Source organism: Athene noctua, chromosome 13 (assembly GCF_965140245.1).
Source record: "Athene noctua chromosome 13, bAthNoc1.hap1.1, whole genome shotgun sequence".
NCBI classification, from domain to species: domain Eukaryota; kingdom Metazoa; phylum Chordata; class Aves; order Strigiformes; family Strigidae; genus Athene; species Athene noctua.
This window is the reverse complement of record NC_134049.1, coordinates 2,534,205-2,556,007: the sequence shown is the minus strand read 5'-3', so window position 1 is coordinate 2,556,007 and position 21,803 is coordinate 2,534,205. Positions and strand designations below refer to the sequence as shown.

The following is a 21,803-nucleotide window of genomic DNA, read 5'->3' as shown; positions in this document are numbered from 1 at the left end:
TAATTATGCTTTTACAAAGAGAAATGAGGGAAAGCAAGCTGGGAGACGAGAAGGTGGAGGAGTCCTCTTTCACCCAAAGGTGGATAACGATCACATCCTGCATACAGATAAGATACTAAGCCAAATTATCTTAAAAAAGGTTGCTTAACTCAAGCAGACTGAAACAGATTGACTGGGAGCAGTTTACCATTCATGGAAACACAAAGTAACATGTTCAGGCATGGGGTCAGGGTCACATTCAGCTTTTGCCATTTCTGAACAGTGCAGAACAATAAAGGAATGACAAAACCAACATAAAACTTCAGGCCCAAAGATTTCACAAGCTGAAATGTGAAATGATAGGCTCAGACTGCTCGCAGTAGCAGGGGACTTGATTCAGAAATCTTCAATATCCATTCTCTCAGGCCTGTACTTTAAGAGTCATGTGAGGATAACACTATTTCTTGTCAAATAAAAGAACAGTAACATATTATGGAATAAGTAATTGATAATTTAAAATAATGAGTGTTATCTATCAGAAAAATAATGCTGATGTCTAATTTTGAAAGTTAACATTCAGATCCTGTATCCTTGGCATACACAACTCTACTCCCCGTGACAAGTAATGGCCAGAGAATGAGCAATAAATGTCACTAATTTTTCATACCATAATTCCAGTAAACAGATTTGTGCCTAGGCTTGTAAATTTTAAAGACAATTTTGCTTTACTTACAAAATTCTGTCGACAGCCAATATGTTCATGAGGAAATTCACTGTCAGAGTGCCAAAGCAGAATAGATGTAGACTTACCTAACTCATGGAAGCTTGAGACTACAACCTACATTCCAGCAGGGATTTTTTTTTATGCTTTGAAAAAACACTGCAAAATTCAACACTGAAGATAGCTTCTGCTCAGAAGAGGTTCAGCAATGGAGAAAAAAAAGAATGCTACAGACTGACTTGAGATACCTTACATGCAGAAAAGGGTTCTGCAGAATACAAATGAAACGACAATGCACAAGAAATTAGAAAGTGGTTTAAAAAAAATAATCTTGTCTTCAAGACATGAACAAAACCCTTTGTTGAGGATATGCATGTATCTTAATAAAATACTTCTAATAGCAGTGACTACTACTAACTTTAAATCAGAATTTCTTTCATAGAAATCTAAGGAAATGCTATGCCCATGAGGTCACAGCTGTCAGCTGCAGTGGAAGCAAGAGCAAGACTGTCCCTGGCCTCCTCCACTGTGCACAGAGTGCTGCAGCAGTGCTGACTAATCACTGGTAGCTGGCATTATCTAAGGCAGCTTTTAACAATTTCAGTTGACCAATGGAAAAATTGAGGCGAAAAAGGAAAAATAGAGCAAGAAATAAAACATCAAAGTTGCTAACGTTAAAGGCAGAATTGTCAGTTTTCAAACAGTTTTCATTCCTTAAGATCACTTAGGCCAGTTCTCTTAAAAACCAAACCAGCTTGCTCCATCACAGCCATTATTTCCACTACAAACTGTCCAACCTGATCAGGATAATCAAGACATACAGACTAAAAAAATCCCTACAGATATCTTTTGTTTACCTTCTTCCTCCATACCAATAGAAAATCCCTCTCTGAAGCAGGAACACTGAAACAATTAAAACCCTATCCATCAATAAGCATTTTAGAGGGGATTAAAGAAGCCCAGAGCTATTCAATTTAGTCATCAAAGCACAACATTGTTTTTGTGGTTTTTTGCTTCCTATGACTGATGCATTAGATGTATCACTTGATCTTGTCTTTCAGACTCATGACTCCACAGCAAATAATGTCAAATAGATGTATAGAAGCACACACACCCCAAAAACATCAGCCTGGGAAAACAAACAAAAGGAATAGAGAAATACTGACATCAACTTCAATATTCAACTTCCATCCATTCATATCCAAGCCACCAGCACCTCTACCTGGCAAAAGTGTATCATTAGAGCTGATTTTAAAAGATTCTGATACAGACTTTGAAATGCTTGTCTGTGATGAACTACTTCAGAGTTGAGTTGTCTCAATGCCTATCTATAATATATATATAATATCTATAATATAGATGAGATTGGCAGAAAAGATCAGAGTGAGATATCCTTAAAATAAAATGAAGAAATCAAATAACAGGGTAATTTGATGAGAAGAACATTAGTACTGACTTGCCTTTAATCCCACATCACCCACATCTGTTAACCTTGAGGACACTGCCGAGGTGCTGATGTTTTTAAAGCAGCTTCTTGTCAGGGCGGTTTGAAGGCCACCACCTTCAGGACATCTCACTGCTCCACTGCTAAGAGGTTTCATTAAATCTATTGGCTTTTTTTTTTTTTTTTTTTTGTGGAGTTGCTACTGCTTTCTTCTTTTCTTTTGCAATAACAGGTCTAGTTTATGGCTAAGGGCACCAACCCCACAGCATGTGACGGTTTCATTTTTTATTTAAATCAAAACAGCACAAACTGATACTAAAGCCCTGATCCTGTGATCTTCAAACATTGAAATCTTCTGCTGCTTCAGTGCAAGAACAGGAACACAATAAATAGATTTTATTTAATCTAGCAGTGACAGTCTGGTCTGCTTTATCTCACTCCTGATCCTCTTCTGTATTTCTGTGGTAATAAGGTGGACTTGTAAGCCTGAAATTGCTTTACATTTTCAAAACAGTGAATCGTGAATGATCAAGGAACCTGACACAAACTCCCAGGGAAGGAACCTGTGACTCAGGGAACATTTAGGACGGATCCTGTTCTCAGCATACACACATAATTACCACTAACATCAAGACGCATCGTGCCCATCAAAGACAGAGAAGAAACTTAGCGATATGCCATCCTACAGCTGAATTACAGCAGCAGGAAAACCAACCCAAGAAAATAACTTGAAAACTAATGACGTTGCTGAAAGGTCGGATAGGATTCATTCTGAAATGCTGGCATGTTTGAAATCTTGCTGTACTTCCATTAGCTGCAGCTACTCTGAGAGCCCCAGGATTAACTAGGGACCAACACAAACCTAGCTTAAGCCAAGTGACATGTTTTACACCCTACACTATCAAGCAGATTTTCAAACTGCAAGGATACACATCCATACATGCAGCTGACATGATGAAGTGTCTCCAGCAATGCGAACATAACTCTGACCTAAGTAACCATCCTCTTTTTTGTAATCAATCTCTCAGCATCCCCACTGCGTATTTGTGACAGCGTATGACCAAAATAACCTGCAGTATCTAGTCAGAACATTCGCACATCTTTGTATCTGAGAGCATGACTAAACAAATCTGTTTAATAAAGATCAGTTTCCCCCCATGAGGCAGCTATAACAAAAACAAGAGCACAGAAAATTTTGCCAAATCACTTCCTCATCGCCAAGATGAAATAAAAGTTTACACAATGCACTGAAAATAAAAGTGGTGTGGAAGTGATTATTGTAACTGCTTTATCAGTGTTCCCAAATAACTTAGAAGTACTGATGTTGTAGGAACAGAGAAATACGCCTAACACTCCACCCATTCCAAACAGCTTATTCAGTCTTGGAATGATTACTCACAGAAAAGGTTTTAAACTCCGTTCTTGTGAAGTGTTACCAGCTTTCATCAGGTATCAATATAAAGTTAAGAGTTCTCTGTAGTATCAAATGTTTTGTGAGCTTCACAGAGAGCAGCTTGATTAACTTATTAAGAAATTTAGGAAGGAACTTCCCAGCCGCAGGCAGCCAGCCCCAGCAGGATAAAGGGAGTGCTGTCTTCAAGGGCCCGGGCATCCTCCAGTGTAGGAAGGCAGATGCACAGCAGACAAATGCAGGGAAAAGAGTAAAGTAACAGAAGAACAAATCTGTAGTAAGATGAAATGATAAGGTTTTGCACACCTGATCTGAAGGCACACTGAAGAGCTCTGACTTCAATAAATGCTGAAATGAATACAGCGTTTCCTAAAAATATGAGCGATTGTAAACTTGAAACCAAAATATGTGCTGCTTTTCTTTTTTTTTTTTTTTCCTAGAACATTCTTCTTTTTTCAGGGCGAAATGTGGTTTGGGAGAGATAGAGGATTTTTTGCAGAGCTCACCTGTGCTCTCCCCAGTCCCCTTTCCAGGTAGGTCCCAGGTTCACTCTGGGCAATCCTGCTCTACTTCTGTGTGATGTTTCCATTGTTACAGTTATTTGCTTTTCTAAAGACTAAAATTGCTTTTTACACTTACCCTAAAATGAAAGGCAGCTGTAAAACCCACCCGCCCTGGAAGGTTTAGCACAAGCCTGTGCTATATATTTAGCTTCACCTTTGCCCAAGTGCAGTGTTGTGTGGCAGCAAACAAGGCTGTACATGTTTAGCAGCACTTGTTCAGTGCAAAGGCCTTTGAAATTCAGCCCAGGGTGTGCAGCATCTGTTACAAGCCATTATAAAAACTGGCAACTCTACAAACCCAGGATTTGCTTTTCAAACAGAAGTAATTTAACTGTTCGATAAATAAATAAATAAATAAGAATTCATTCAGCACTTTTCTAATGCTCTCGGACTGATCAAGAACAGCAGCAGCCAGGTCCGGGCAGCCTTCCCAGCAGCTCTCACATCGAGGGCAGGAGGCAACATCTTGCCCTTCGCCAATCCTCTGAACAAACGATTTTAATCACAAAGTTCTATGCAGCCCCTAAATAAATTCCGTTATTCCATGTTCCTGCATTTGGCTCTGAGCTTCCTTAGCATGGGAAAGCACCCTCGTTTTGTCCTCTCATTTTCCAGTTGATTCCCAGAGCCCACACGACACCAGTCCATCTTTCTCTTTAGTAGCTGCTGAGTCCCTGTCCCTGCGAGGCCACCTGCCTCTGGAGAAGTCTCCCCTGCAACCGGGCAGCACCAATAAATATTACCTCCAGCACTCTACCTTCGTCTATACTTCAGGAAACCCTTTTCCCTCATTTCTGAAGTTTCCTCCATGCAGTGCTCCTTTGCACAGCGAGCACAGCCCTTCCTTCCCCACAGAGCCACGTCATCCCGCGTTCCCAGTGCCGAAGCCTCCAAAATCACTTGTATTAGCACATCCCAAAAGGTGTGGCCTGACACAGATAATTATTTTTTCCACCCTCAAAGGGCTGTTGTGTGGATTAACAAGGCAAATGTTGTAAAACGCCCAGAATGTGCAAAGTGCAATGTAAGCGCTAAGGATTATTAGAGACTAAAGTGCTTGGAACCATTCTGTGGTGATGTGATGGGGGGTAAAAGAAGAACAGAAAAAGTGAGTTAGCAGTGCTGTGCCCCCCAAAGCAAGTGTCACTTCTTGTGCACAACAGCAGCCACACTGCTTGCTCTGATCCACCTGCACGCCCCGTACCCATCGGCTTATTTTGACAATCTGGATCTATCGTGCTCTGACCTGACACACCCTGGTCTTCTCAGCTGCCATTACCAATTCAGAGAACAATTCAGTTGCACCTTGAGTGACAACTGCTCCCGACTAAGCAGTAAATTAATTCTTTGTAAATTCATGCATTTTTAAAAGGCATGAAATATTTGTCCAACAAATCATGTTCTTTAACCACATTTCTGAATATGTTTCCAGTTTAACTCTTTCTTTAAGCCTAACAGCATTTCTCACTGACATCTTCTTTTAGCCGCTGGAGAAAAGAGGATGTTCTGAGCACAGGACCAGAGGATGGAAGCTCAGCACCTGGGACCAACTCTGGGCTGACCCAGACATGGCCACAGCACACCATCTCTGCCTTACTCATCTCTTAGACAAGCAGAAATTCATATACCAGTATTAGAGGAGACGGACTTTGGTGAATGTTTGTAGTTCCTGGAACCCATGAAGCCTTCCATGAAAACAAACATTATTATGCAATATATGTTACCTGGCACGGGAACCCCTTAATGCTGCAGGAAATTAAGGCATGCAGAATACAGCATGTTAATATTGAAAACAAGTTAGCTTTAGGAGAATGTTACCAAGAAACCCAATTAACTGCTGCACTATCAATTACATACTCTGTTCTCACATATTTTGTTGTCCAGTTGGTGTGCTCAAGTTACCAGACACTGGATCAGGATTTTGATTCAGGGGCTCTATGCCCTGCCTTTGTCACTCCCCACGCCTGTTTCAAGCTATAAAACGGAAATAATGATACTGATCTCTTCTGTAGAGCCCTTTGAGATGTGCTCATGGTAAGTGCCAAACGAAGGTGAAATATTACTATTATACCCAACCTGAATTGTCTTGAGTCTGTTCCAGCTGCAAACTCGGTCACTCCGAAACACCTCAAGTTCTTAAGCACCTTTTGGTCCTCTTCAACAGCAGCTTGGTAAAAACGTTCTGCAATATTCTTAAAACCAGCAGATGTTTGGAGGTTTTTTAAAAAAAAAAAATTCCAGCAGAGGTACTTTTTTTTAAAAAAAATATATAATCCAACAGATATACTTTTTTTTAAAAAAAAAAATTAACAAATCGCACCACTTGCCATTTTAATTGTATCCAGGAAACACAGCTCTTGACTGTAAAAATGGCAAAAGGTGAAAAGATAATGAATTGACGGTAACATCTCTCGACACATACAAATGAAGAAAACTGAGGTCAGCACATGCTGCAAAATCATGACAGATTGCACTCCAGAGGAGCACAAAGATGAGCCAGCACTATGCAACTGATTTATCTAGGGATTAGTCAGAGGTCACTCCTGCAATAGTTTAGGAAAGCTCATTGCTTAGCTACCAGCAGGACACCTCACATGAACTCTACTTTCCAGCTGTGACCACATTTAACCCTTTCGCTGCCTAAAAATAATCACTCATAAATAATCACTCATAAATAATCTCTGCAGACAAGTAGGTCCCTGATGTTACATCAAGTTGATTACCCCTTCTGCTGTCTTTTACCTGTAACATCATAAAATGTCAGACCCAAAGTATAAGAGACTATTCCAAAATCATCTGTTCTCAACAGAAAGGGCAATTTCCCTTTTCATTCTAATTTTAACAACAGAGCCCCAAAAGTACCATCTCTTTTCAAGGTATTTCATTTAAAAAGTCGTATGTCAAAGCCATAAGTCAGAGAAGACTATTTTATGTTTGCACAGCACCCACCACAGCAGGATCTCATTGCAGAACTGGATGCAGACCCATGATGGGTTGTTAATCATCCCCCTCCCAACTTCTGCCAGGGGAGAAGAGAGTACCCATTTAGGAGACACTCGGACGCAAAGCAGCAGCTGATCAAACATGCGTCTTTATACAAGGACATCATCTTGGGATGCCTGGGATAACTCACAACCGTCAGTAAAGGTGCTTCCAAAACACCTACTCAACAGTTCACCAAGCTTCCTTCTGAACAAAAAGTGATAGAAAAAGATCTTCCCGTAGCCGAGAGCCATCAGACACATGCCAAAAATCTGACAAAGCAAAGAGGCAGCCTGCTTATTAAAGGTAATTTAATGAAAAAGATACACACTAACTGAATAAATCAGTATACTTTGTCCAAAGAGAAAAAGCAAAACTTGAGACTGCTGCTTTAAACACCGTTGCTTTTCATCCTGGTATTCATCGGGTTTTACAGGGATCTCACCGGTTTGTAATTCTGTTTGCAAATGTTACATTCAACTTGTACTTTGCTAGACAACTTTACTGATTTATCAGAAGGAAATCTCCAAAGTTAATTTCTAAAACTGAAGAGCACTCAACTCTGCGGTATCAGTCATCAACCACAAGTAGGATGGAACAGACCAACAAAGTACAGACACAAAAATGCATTATCTTGATTACTGCAATATACCCTTACTAGGCAGGGGAAGGGTAAATGAATTTTAACTTCTTTCCCTGACAGTGTTACAAAACTGGTAATCATAAGTCTCATACATTAATGCAATTCTTAACAGTTTCAAGGGTATAATCACCAACATCTCCTCTTATTGCAAACCATACGGTTAAAAATGGAGGCTTCTACTGAGTAGCACAAAGAAAATGAGCTGCACCTGCTGAAGATTCCTACTGAAGTTGTAATGCTTTCCAAAAAAAAAAAAAAAGAAAAAACCAAATACTTGCCAACTGATGCTTTGCCTCAATTTTCATAGTTACCACAGAGGGGTAACTGTGAAGACTGAACTTTTTTGTTTAATAATTTGGAAATGCTGACTTACAAAAGAGGTTTGCATTGCAGTTCAAAGGGTTCAACACATGCGAACACCCACGTGCTGACATTGTGGTTGATATTTCAGAGACAAAAAGAAGTTTTTCAGTAGTACTTTACTTCCTTTTAAATTGCTCATCTGCCTTAAACAGTGTCCCAAACCCATATATGTTTGCTCAAAAGAAGCAAGCTATCCATGGGCAATACATCCATTCCCTACCTGTGAGAACAGAGAGACCTTGAAGTGCAGGTCCCAGGTCCTTCCAAAAGCTGTTCCGCAGACCCACAGCAGCCCCCACACCGCCCTGCACAGAACCCCCGTGACAGGGGGGAGCCTCTCTGACAGGTCCCACCAGACCCATCCTGCTCCCTCCCACCGGGCACAGAGGAAGATCTGCTCTGGCAGCCTTACACCTGCCGTCTAGAGGAGCAGAAAACCCAGACCAATAAAGTTATTGGTAAGTATGAGGCGTACCTAACCCTAAGTCTAACACAATTTAAATGCAGTTGTAAAACTAGTTCATGGCTTATTTTGAGCACAGCAGAGGAAAGGTGTTGGGAATGAAGCTGTCAGTCTGTGCAGAGCAGCAGTAGGAAATGGAGAGAAAAGGAAAAAGGCACAAAGATGGCGGGGGAATAAAAAAAGAGAAGAAATAATAATCCAAAATAGCATTAGTCTTTAAAAGAGCTGTGCACATTCTCCTGTGCTGAAAAAGACAAGAAGCTACTGAGCAAACTGTAATCACTTCTTTCATTGTCAGCTGTGGGTAAAGACAAGCCATGTTCCTTTTCACTAACCCTCCACTGGAAACTGGTGACAGACGTGCTGTTGAAAGAGGAAATAACGGATGCCCAAACGGGCACACCACTTCACAGCCCGCACATACCATGTCATTTGGCTCTTTCTGTGCAGAAAATGTCACATAGGAAGGTATCTTTATGTGCCACATTAACCCCAAGCAGCTACTGAATATCACTTTTTGTGCACAAGACAGATGTGAGCTCCATCCCTGTCATTCCGGCAGCCAACATTTTGGCACTGTTATTTTTTTTCTGAAGACACAATGCAAATATTTAGCGTACAGTCACTAGCTTTCCTGACTGCTGTCATAGGGCATTTGCTTTGGCTGAAGAAGACAACCGAGATCATTCAGTTACAACCACGCACATGGAAGGAGTTTCTCAGCCACAGCAGATGAAGTTGGCAAGAACAAATTCTAAATCATTAAATTACAACTTAACAAGAAGACCTAAGGAGTAAATATTTAGAGGAGCTCACTGAAGCCTTATGCATAGAAGCATCATGCCTAATTATTCCAGTGATCATTTAAACATCAAGTCAGGAAAAATTAAAAGCTAACACAAAAATAAATCTCACCAATTACATGCATAAATGCAGATTAATACCAGATGAGTAGCTACCATATCAATATTCAATGCAATTATTAAAGCATTAATGAAACAGCCACAGACAATCTGATTTTCATTTTTAAATAACCAGCTGCAGAAATGTAAATCTGCACCTTTTTTTTTTTTAAAACTTCATAATTCAGGAGTAAGAGGTGATTTGTTCAGAATGTACAAGGTATCGCTGAAGTTAAAGGGCAGGAATTAAGGAACTGATTAAGGAATTGGAAACAACACTAGAAAACAAAATTCAGTGGGCAAACCCACTATGTCCAAATGACAGAAAAAGTTCTTAAAAATAAACAAGCCAAAACAAAACAAAATAGAGAGCAAAGCAAATAAACACTGGGAAACTAAATAAACAATAAAATTGTTACTTCAGTGTAGAGGAATTTTTATTTTTCATTAGGCGCTCAGATGTAATTTTGCACCTATGAAAGTCCTGTCAGTTATTCATAAAAGAATAACGTTGTTTATAACATGTTGTAGACACACAAAGGAATTAATTCATTAATGCAAAAGGATTAGTTAAGATCATTTCCATGATTATATAATTTCTCATCATTTGCTTCAAAAAGGAACTTCTGCTGCATCTTATTTGTTGTTATTCAGGACAGCAGAAGTGCCGGAGGGCTCAGCAAGAGCTGAAGAGCAGGCAATTAACACAAAAAGGAAAAACCACAGCAGAAACTCTAGCCAAAATCTCAGCCCTGAGTCTTCCTCTGACAGCAGAGAATGCAGATGGTGGCAGATAGAAATCTCCACTGCACAGGCTTCAGCTAACACACACACTAAATACAGTGATCTGACAACCCAGATTTCAACCCAGCTAAGAGGTAAATCTGCTTCAGACAGGGGTTAGAGACAGCCAGTGGAGAGAGGGAGATCCCCCTCCAGCCTCTCACTTTCACTGGTTAATACTAAGAGCGAAAAATCTGGGAGAGTCTGGGTTACATTCATCACCGACGTATAATTGCAGGTCACTGTATCGTGCCTCAGATGTAAAATAAGGCTAATAAATTCTTATTTGGTAGCACTTTTAAAGGGACTCGAGTAGCAAATCTGTTTAAAACAACAGTGCTCTAGACTGGAAGAGCCACAGTGCAACTGTGACTGTTGTCACACCGTTTTGCCTTTACACTCCCATACCAAATTGTGTGTCTGTTTTCTTAGCAGAAAGGAAGGAAGGTGAACACCTCTGCCATTCAACAGTGCAAACGTAGGGTATTTTTGAAACATTGGCTATTTCACAATCACTGTAAGTCATGAAATGTTGCAGTGTACCACACCGTTTTCTTTTGAAATTCTCTCTTACGTGGGTATCATGAATCATCACCCGGGCGTACGCAGCTGACTAACTTCACAGCGTATGGAGCATTTTATTCATTCCAGCTCTCATATGGATTCTTAAATTAACAGCTAGCCAATTTAAAAGATGAACTTCCAACCCATCCTCCCCTTGCCTCCCCTCTTGCAGTACAGCTTGAAGGCCATCACAATTCATCCAGAGATCTGACACTGTTTTACTTGATTAATTTGATCATGGGCCGTATTGTCAACAAGGAAAGCTCCATCAGTAGCTTGCAGCTAAGCAGTGAGGTTAGCATGGACCATCTTGCTAATCAAAGACCACACAGTAGCCCAAAAGACTCTTTATTCTAGAAGTGAAATATTTTAAAAGCTCCTCAAACTGGCAGGCTCTTGGGGTGAAGGGGAAGAAGTTTCTAATAAGCACTGTGCTTGGGCGACAAGTTCATTTTCATGCCATTTTTAAAGAAATTGGGATTTTCTGCACAGCTATTACAGTGTCCTTAGAGACACCGTTTTCAGGCACTCTGTGCAATTGTCCCTCTGCTCCCTCTTAATTCTAGTCAACAACTGCCACAGGTAGCTGGGACTTTACTGGCATGACTAGGAGCCTATAACAGCACTCATAAGATGAGTGGGTTTTTTTTTCCTGTTCTCAGTATCACATGTAAATATGAAACAGTTAAGAATCTGACACTCATTGGAAATCCACTGGTGCTTAAAAAGTTATCTCCACATTTTGCTGATCAAACTAAAACAACAGAATCTTCAAAAGCACTGGGCTAATTTTAGACCTAAATACTAACAAGATCTATGGCTATTCCTGTTACCTGTTAGTGGTCATGATCTCCACGGCATTCAGAATGCTTTACTGTTCACTAATGCAGGCAACTTACCCTCTTGTGAGATGTACTAGAACACGGGATAAAAGACAGATCTTGCAAAATATTTCATGAGCTATAAATTAAAGAGAAGACCATTGGCCTTCAATTTTAAGTCTTATTCCTTTTAGAAAAACAATGAATTCAAGATTTACGGACTACAAACCTGGCCATCTGCTTATACGCTTCTTCAGCCACCGCAAAGATATGTGGATCCATATCCCCCATATTTTGGCCACTGTATGCATTGATGATATCTTCGCCATAGATAGGCAGCTGTTCGTAAGGATTTATGGCCACTAAAACAATACCTGCAAAGGAAATGAAACAAAAGGAATTATTAATAGTTGTCTCAAAATAAAACAAACCAAAAAACCCGACTGTAACGCCAACAATTGTTCTAACCATTCTAAAAATATCAGCTTGAGAAGAATAAGAATCTGATATTACTGACTTCAACAGGTATTTTTTCTGACCACAGTTTCGCACACAAAAAGCATCAGAAGAGTCTAATTCTACCCTGCTTTAGGAAACACATCAGGAACAACTTTTTACTTTTTTTCCCCTCCATCTGCCTTTTCTACAGCTAGCAGGCACAAACCAACGACTGTGCATTGTAGTTCCCCGTGTTTTACAAGTGATAACATGATTTGTGAATGATAACCACTACAAGGTTTTGCTGACTGTCAGTTTGGATATGTGAAGCGTGTTAACCCGTCACCCATCATGCTGTGCCCAGGAATAACATCTTCAGTTTTTGTAACAAGCAACAAAGTAGAGTCATGGTGTAATTTGGATTCCAGGGCATCTCTGCCAGTCAGGCAGGACAACCTCCTGCTCAAAGGGATTAAAAAACCCCACGCAGACATATTTCATAGGGCTGATGCACAGCAGTACAGAGTCACGTCAGGAAATTAAGTAACTCCAACTCCAGAAGGCACTGTAAAACCCTCATCTTACACATCCATAACTACTTACACCTTCTATTTTCTAGTATATATCTGCCTTTTTTAATACCAATCATTACTACAGCATTTCTCCCCACACAGGAAAACTTAAGTCTTACTCTGTACCTCTTTCCTAGCCACAAAGCGAGATCTCAAATGCTTTTGGTACAATTTTCTTTTTCATGACAGATGAGGACCGCTCTGCTCACAGGGATGATCTGACAAAGATTACTTATACCTTCCCTCCTGCAGCTTTTACAATGGGTAGGGAACACTTATTTGCTCTGTGCAGGGGTGAAAACACTGATCAGTGCCACATGAGACCCAGCTGTGTCAAGCAAACTGTGCCCTCTTGACATGGCAATTCCTCCTCACCTTGACAATGTGATAAAGGGGGGGCAAAAAAACCAAAACTAAACTCTAATTTTAACCATGGCCATTTTAAAAATAGAGTTTCTTCTTACATATATATTTTGGTGCCTAAAAGTGACAATGCAGGTGCAGACGGCTGAACAGTGACTATAACAAGCATTCTCCTTGGACAAACCATCCCTGAAGAACCTGCACCAGAAGCATTTCCACAGCACTCAGCTCGCTTCTAAATTTACTCAGAAATTCACACGCACGCCCAGAGACTTCCTCAGTGCAGATCCCAGCCCTCTGCTCTGTGCAGATTACAGCACTGTGATGTCTATCTAAGAAATTTTCCACAGAAAAACTGGGAGAAGGGAAGTGAAAGCACCTACAGTCTGGCACTGCTGCTGGGAGCATCATCCCATCTTTAAATCCTGTCATGCATTTATAAGATCAAGCACAAACCCTAGCAAACAGCATATCTTTTACAAAGAGATCTGAGAGACCTCTATTTCCTCAAATGTATGGCAAGTTTTATGTCTGGACACACCCATGGATGCAGAGTCAGTGTTTTTCCATCAGCTGTGACTTCACTGAAATGACTCAAGAGCTCAAATGAAAAGTCTCTATAAAAATTTGTGCTAAATTCTAATGCTGTGGTGATGAACCAAAAACTAAGACGGGGGGTTAGAGAGGGGAAGGGATCTCAGTACTAGCAGACTCAAATAATATTTTCAGTGTCAGTCTTTAACCTCTGCCCTTTTTAACTGTGAAAATGTAGTAAAAAGTTAAGTAAGGCCATGCTGCCATGCCTCCCAGGCTTGCAAGTCTAATCAAAGAGACATTAAAAAAAAAGAGCTGTGTGAGACTTCTGACAATTCCCTCCTGCTTTTGGCTACATTGGCAAAAATAAACCCTTGAATTCAAAACAAGCAGCCCCATGACAAGTCTCCAGCATATTAAATCACTTAACTTCAGTAGCAATCTGTAAAATCAACAAGCAACTACCATCTGGAAATATTCAAAACAAGTGAGTTAGAAATTATATGCTTTCTACGGAACTTTTAAATCAGTCTGTCTCACAGGACTATAATCCAGATTAATTTATATATAATTTCTCTTTTATCTCCAGTAAATCATATTGCTATTTTAAGAAATAGCATGGCCTTTTCCAAATCAGATTTATGTGTTTTTTCATTCCTACAATCCCACTCAATTGAACTCTGGATACTCTTTTTGTCATTCTTCTTACATAAACCCAAACTAAGTGTATCTAGTTCTTTTATCTTGAGTGTATTCACCCATCTGTGGACAAACTGGATATTAAAATAATCAATTTATTAATTTAAAGTTTGCTCTCCTGCACAGCAGGCAGTACTTTATACATCTGAACTAAACAGCAGTATTCACTGAGTTTTCATCACAGCCGCAGCAGTATTTCAATGTAAGGATTGAAATTTTCCTTTGTAACTTTTCAACTTCCTTCCTTAATTCTTCATTTCATATTCCCAACAGTAAAGCAAAGTTACAAATCATCTCTGAATTGCTGATGAAAAGCTGACTTGAAATTAAGAAATCAGGAAGCTTTCTGTTGAAAATCTGGATTACTTGAAAGTGAAATTTAAAAGAATTTAATATCCATTTGACATATTACACTAAGACAGCATGGCTGAATTCATTTCTAGGGCCGTGGACGTTCATCTGTCCCAGTTCTAGTTCTGCTGGTTGAGAATAATGTTACTATAATTCTCCTGGTGGATTAAAGTGTTTTTAATATCCTTCAGGCTAAATCAGCTGGGTTAGCTCAAACCACCTTCCTGGGGTATTTAAACTAACCCAGCTAATGTGTGAGTCAGATTAAGGAGGCAAATACAATTCCTTCTGCAGGCAGAGCTCTAAGGCAATAATCTTTGTGAAGGGAAGTAACTTGTACTCGGGACAGGAACTGATAAGAGTGGGTTGAACAGTGAATGTCTGTGACCAAAGGATCGGGTTTTTAAAGACTGACACTCCAACTTTATTTTCCTTAGCTTATAACATAATGTACATATGCCTAAATCCTAAACTAATAAACCCACAGCATGCTGCATTCCTCAGGCCACCAGTTAGTGGTAAAGCTCCTTCCCCCACACGCTGACCACCAGGAACCCTCACACTACTGGATCCACACATTTCTAATAAACCCACATGCAGCTCCCTGAATCATCACTTGAGTCTTGTTTGGGAGAAAAACAGCTGACCAAGCTCCACCACCCCAGGCCCTGTGGCAGACCCATCCATGAAGAGCTAAAGGCCTTCCAGCCCTTTGTGAAACTATAAAACCACCCAAACCCACAACTAAAGCCAAACACAGCCAAACAAAACTAGCAGACAGCACATTCCTTTTGACAGCCTCTTAAACGATGCTAAACACCGAGCAGCCAAAACACCAACGGGGCAGGCTGCTTGTGGGAGCGGTACGGTGGTATCAGTAGGGACCACGAAACTCAGACTGAAAACCCCCTACAAGCTCAGGCACAGAGACTGAAGTAGCACAAAAGCCCTTTCACAAAATGTTCCCCCATCAAGAGCTTTGCTGTGGGGACACTAGAGAAAGAAACACAGACAATGTCTAAACTGGGGGAACTACAGTAGTTTCCCAGTGCCGGGACCAGAACGTGCACCCTCAGCAGGGGCTGCCCAGAGAGGCTGTGGTGTCTCCATCACTGGAGATACTCAAATACTCAAGATACTTTGGTCCAAGCCCTGAGCAACGTGGTCTGGTCAGACTTGTTTTAAGTAGAGAGCTTCACCGAAGACTCCCAGGTCTCTTCCAACTTACATTGTTCTGTGCCTCTAGTCATGCTCTGACTGCATGATAGGATGAGACGTGGGTATGAATCATCTCCCACTCCTACAGGAATGAAGGCTGGCTGCAAGCAGAGGGTGGCAACGTCTGATTCAGTCCCCTGTGGTCTGGAGACTGCTGAGAGCAGGACTGGGAGCAGATGCACTCTGCTGAGCATCTGCAGGTGAGGAATAGCTGGAGTGAGCAAAATGTGGCAGGACACGAACGCCTGCGGTCTGCCCATCACAACATGTTTAACACACTGGTTGCCTTAGCTCCCAATACCCATCATCATGGGTGGAGCTGGAACAGTGTCCAGAAGAGGGAAAATCTGACCCTTGGCATATTCCATATGCAGACCAGGAGAAGACAAGGCCTTCAGCTGCAAAACACAAATTCCTGCTTCAGACACCTGCAGCCATGATTAGCTGAGATCTGTCAAGGGCCACTTGCAACACGACTTCCCTACTCTATAGTTTGTAAAACAGTGTATGAACAGCAAGTCAAATAACAGATGGTAACATCAAGAAGGCTTATACACCGGCTTGCGGTACCAAGAACTGGGACTGTCCTACAAAAGCCCGATTAGAAACAAAGTTAAATGGCATATTAAAAAAGAAATCATGGCACACGCCTTCTGCTGGTATAAACTGAGCTACAATGAATATGCAAATGATAATCTGACTACGTGTACTGGAAAAATGTGTCTGTCTTAATCAGACAACTACAAGAAGGAAATTTTTGGTATCTGGTTTCTAGCAATCACATCATCATATTATGTTTTGTCTTACTTAATGTAAAAAAAACGTTTAAAAAATTACTTAAACTGTCCCTTCTGCACTAGCACAATGTGCAAAGTACAGCTAGAGAAGTATTTGAAAAATTTACAAAATTTATGTACATTGAAAGTTTATGTACATTGAAAGTTTATGTACATTGAAAGTTTATGTACATTGAAAGTTTATGTACATTGAAAGTTTATACTAAAAGTTAGCAATATGTTTTGACTAAACACTGAGATTTAAAAGAAACAATGTGCACACAGAGAGAAAAAAAGCCCAGAAGTGTGAAATCTAAACTTTAAGCCTGGACTATCTCACAATGTTTCTTTAAAATAGACCACTCAGCTGCAATTTTGCACTTATGATGAAGTAATCGTTAAAGTGACTTCCCCCCATTCTGGACATTCGAAAATATCACAGGCAATTACTATTCTGGGTAACCCCTAGAGTGAGTTAAAAGGTATGTTAAAAACCAAGATTGTTCCTGATTGTGATCGGAGAAGCATTGGCTCGTGCACTGCTACAAATTCACTCCTATAGTTGCACTGATTGGAAAACATGAAAAAGAAAATAAACTGCTATCTTCCATGCAGAGATGAAAGAGCTCAATGCAGAGGTATGCAATCCTAGCTGGGCAATAAATCCAGACAGCAAGGCTAGCCTAGACAATTTTCCCCGAACCTTAATACTTCCAAGTCCACTTGATGCACTTAACGACCACAAACATAGGGACTTCTGGAAGAACAGCCCAACGTGCCCTATCATTAAATGACTTTAACTTAACGGCAGACATATCAATAATGAACTTTCCTTTTTCTGTCTAGGACATTCTCTGTAAAGGTTATGGTAGGAAAAGACAGTACTTGCCACAATAGGTATAGATTAGTTTAGAGTCTATAAACCGAACTTTGAGGTTGTGTAACACGGCAGGTTCATGGAGATAACTGAGTGCTGTGAGGTCATTTTCACCAACAAGTATGTCAGGGTTTCGCAAGGGCGGGAGTTCCTTTGTCTTCGGATCTAGGCAATATTCTAGGTCCTGAAAATCAAATGGAAACACGTGTTGAAAGAGGTGGTGTTTAGCTTTCCTCATGCAGGCCCTCTAGCCATTCTTCCCAGCAAAACACGCCCAAGTTACAAAAACACAATGCAAGATTTAAATTATCTGGTGATTTGAGTTAGCGGTTCTTTCTCCAAAAATGTAATTTAAAATTTCCCAAAAGGGTTTTTATACACATAACAGGCACCTGTAAACAGATATCATCTTTTCAGACTATTACTTAAGCAAACCACTTGCTTTTGCTGCCAAATCTTGTTATTAAATAAAACAAAATACGTTATACCATAAATCTACACAATTTTTCCATATTATTTTCCTCTTGAGCAGAACAGAGGAAGCAAATTCCCATCAGTCTATAGCCAGCTTCATACACAGTAATACGACATAAGAATGTTGGCAGAATGCCATGAAGGACACAAACAGAAAAAAATAGAATTTTTGCAGATATAAATTAATCTCTAATATAGATCTTTTAATCGAGATCTGTCTCTAGATCTAACATCACTTTATCTACCTGCTATTTCCTTGTCGCCACACAATGTGACTTAACTGGCAAACACCCCCATTCTACTACATGCAACGTGCAAGTGTGCAGCATCACTACACAGCCTGGAAAATGTGGGGCGAAAATTAATTTTTGTCAGATTAAAAAGGTTGTACTGAGCTTGCAATATAAGAAACATGAGTGAGTCAAAGACTGAAATTCGTTCAAGTAAGATATTTTATTTAGAAGCTACTCTATATATACAGTCTGTTCTTTTTCCTTCATTGCTATGTAGGCCTCAACATGAAAGTAGAATCTAAGCTTCCTACTGGTAAAAAAAGAAATTAAATATTTGACCATTCCATTAGAAGATCTGAGGAACCACCATCATTATACATTAAAATTAAATAATCATTTAAATGGCATGAAAAAAAAATGAACAGGCCTTCACTGGAAGGATGTGAGCTTTTTGTAGATGTCATCATTTCTCTACACGGTACACAGTATCATTTCATAATGCTCTTAATCCTTGCCCCTTTTTATCTTTATTATCATCCAGTGGTTATGCTCAACTTAGAAGTCACAGTTCTTTCTCTGCAACACTGTTCTCACTGGAGTATCAAACCAGGGTTATAAATTTACCAGCATAGGTAGAAAGAGATGATGCAACTGAACGTAGTAGGCAGTTGGATAAAAGCAACAATTTTAAAATGTTATTTATTTTAAAAATCAGGCAAAACGGATTTTTGTAACTAAACAGTGTAATTTATCACACCAAAAAATACTACTGAAAGTCGGTGGACAAGAACAATTGCACGTACGGATGTATTTTGACAGTACAGCTTCCTGCATTAGATCCATCAGTCTCCGGTGGGGAACAGGAACAATCAGCTTACGAACAATAAGCAGACCTACCTTGCCCTCTTCAAGTCGAAGCTGCAGGACTTTATCTCCAGGTTTATAATCTTTGAGAAGTTCTGCTGACTTCCAGACCTCCTCTGGGTCAGGGATCCAAACCCTGGCATACTGCAATACAATAACAGCAGCAAAATATCAGTGACTTGTTGCAATGTAGTTAAATCATCAATATACATGACACCAAAACCGTTTTTTTCTTTTCTAAATACATGTTTAATAGCCAAACCCTTAAGTAAGAGACAAGTTAATTAGTACGTCTGAGGTGAATAAGTTGCTCTAGTGATAAAAGGCTACACAAGCTTAATTTTATCGCCTACATGGAAATAAAAAGGCATTTCCCATGCAAAATAATGTTCCAAGATACACATTCAATGCTGAAAATCTACAAAGCAAAAAATCTGTGTTTTCTGAGATCAAAAACTTGGCTATCAATAAAACTACTCACAGTAACTCTTCTGAGTAGGTTCTAAATGCATTTGCAGCATAATATTATACAGCTTTTATTTCTTTTATTTTTTTTCTCCCCCCCCCGAGAACACTTTGGCACATCTGTGTTAATTCAGGCAAAGCTACCCAATCTCAAGTATTAAAAGCTCTTTCCTTTGTAACTGCAAATAGAGCAAGTTTAAAATGGATTATCTCCAGAATGAAAAAAAAACAAAACAAAAACAAAAAAACAACCAACCAAAAAAACCCCCAGAAAAGATTTGGTTGAAAAGGCCTCCAGACAATAGAAAAAAGCCCAAACCACCATTGTAGTCAATGACCATTTTCACCTAAACTTTATTCATAAAAGTAATCCAGAACAAACATATGACTTCTTTTCAAAATCAGACAGAATATTTGTTTTTTAAAAGAATGAAGATGTAATGGTTATGTCATATTCAAGAATAAATGAAAGGTATACAGAAACCATCTGGTTACTTACACAGTCGCGTGTACCCGTAAATACATACATACGAAACCAGCTCTTGAGTAACAAAAGGAAAAGGCTGTGAAATTTATAATATGTTAGAGCTTCTGAACTGATGCTCTTGCAACGCCTAGAGAGCACTGAGATCATCCCACACCCATCACCTCCGCAAACAAAACAGCTCCTTGGCTTCAGAAGTGCAGCCATATTGCAAAACAGCCTAAATCCACTAAATTATTTCAAAATAACTGTAATGTATTTGTCAAAGCACGGCACTTGATGCAGAGAAAACTGCATTTGGTCATACAGCTTCATCACCTACTCTTACACAACTTGTTTTTGTATAGCATCTTCTGCCTCAAAGAATGCTGAAGGTTTTTGGTGGTTTTTTTCCCCTCTTATTAACCCAGTTTTCCCACTACTTAAAATGACAAGCTTCTTGTTTCTACTAGGGAAGACCAAACGTCACATTGCCTTTGTATTGCACGAACAGGAAACAATCAGATGTGTTCAGCAAAGGCAGCAAGTTGGGGACGAGACCCAAGGGGCACCTGGCCCAGGAGAGGGATACGCACCCCGCCTGCCTGGAGGCTGCCAGGGAAGCTCCTACCTGGAATTATTTGGAACTTCACAAAGCAATTTGCCTCCCATACCGTGGATGCTTCTCAAGAACAGTGCATGTTGAGTAATTTACAACAGGCAAAATCAAGGGCTTTTACCCTCAACACACTGCAGCCTTCAGAGCACTGCTGCTGCCTCCGTCTAGAAAGCTCCCAGACTCCTGAAAAGCTTACGCCATACATGTAAATTAATTGTCTCTACCAAGTGAAAGGAGAAGAATAATGACATAAAGAATTCAAAATTAACTGTCATTTTTCCCACTACAGAGCATGTTATGTTCCCACACCTGGTCTTTCTCCATCTTCACTGGATGTTTATGCCAGCCCTAAGAATATACTTACACAAAGACAAGAAACTTTGTTCTTTGTAGGAAATAACGTGATTATGTTGTTTTTTCCTTTGAGTTTTATTAGTTTCCTATATATTTGCTATTGTTTTCAGTACAAAAGTGCAGTGTTACTCTATCATTTACATACCCTCTTCCCCACTCCCCCAAAAGACTTCCCTCTCATCACAGGAATTAACAGAAAGCCAAGTAAATGTAATACAGAAGAGGAAAAGTATTTTAAATAAAAATATTATTTAAATACTGTCTAGCAAAACAGGTTAGCAGGCTGGTTTCCTCTAGGCTACACAAAGAAAAGTTTTCTGATGTAAAAAAGGCAGCAGGCTCCTAAGACACAAATACTGTTAACTTCAGGCAGCAAATGCTGTGTAGCAATTTCTAATGTGATCTATGCCAGCATGAAACAGGCACCTTTAATTTATTCAGCTGAAACTGTACATTTTCTGCTGTCTAAAGAAGGGAAAGAGAAAGCAGAAAACAGATCACCATAGAAACTGGGTTACTACAGAGAGCTGAACCTTCCACATGACATAACCCTACAGATATTAAAGCCGTCCTGTGAGCACTAAACTACAGCCCTAAATCCCTGCCAAAGAAAACACCTGGTAAAAAAGAACAGGTGGGAGGAAAGAGAGAGAGGTTCCTAATTATAAGCACGGAATCATTTCACAACACTCTCACCTCATTAATTTAGCAGAATAATTTGCAAAATCAGATTTTCATTCTCTTTTATATAATCAGTTGATGTTAAAATCCACTGCTGCCTAGCCTTTCGTGGGATCCATCCCTATAGCAGAAAACAAAACACCACCACTGGTGCAAACAGGACCAGAGGCCTCTCTCTTGGGA

The 21,803-nt window shown here is 39.9% G+C and overlaps 1 protein-coding gene across 1 annotated transcript in view; it reads right to left on the bottom strand.

Moving 5' to 3' along the window:
* MYO5A (myosin VA) overlaps positions 1 to 21,803 on the bottom strand; it is a 101,646-nt gene that overhangs the window by 63,617 nt on the left and 16,226 nt on the right. Inside the window, exons 2-4 of the mRNA XM_074917357.1 lie at positions 19,072 to 19,182; positions 17,480 to 17,651; positions 11,869 to 12,013 (exon numbers count right to left, since the gene is read on the bottom strand). Of these exons, the coding sequence (XP_074773458.1) occupies positions 11,869 to 12,013; positions 17,480 to 17,651; positions 19,072 to 19,182 (428 nt within the window). The remainder of the gene's footprint in view (positions 1 to 11,868; positions 12,014 to 17,479; positions 17,652 to 19,071; positions 19,183 to 21,803) is intronic.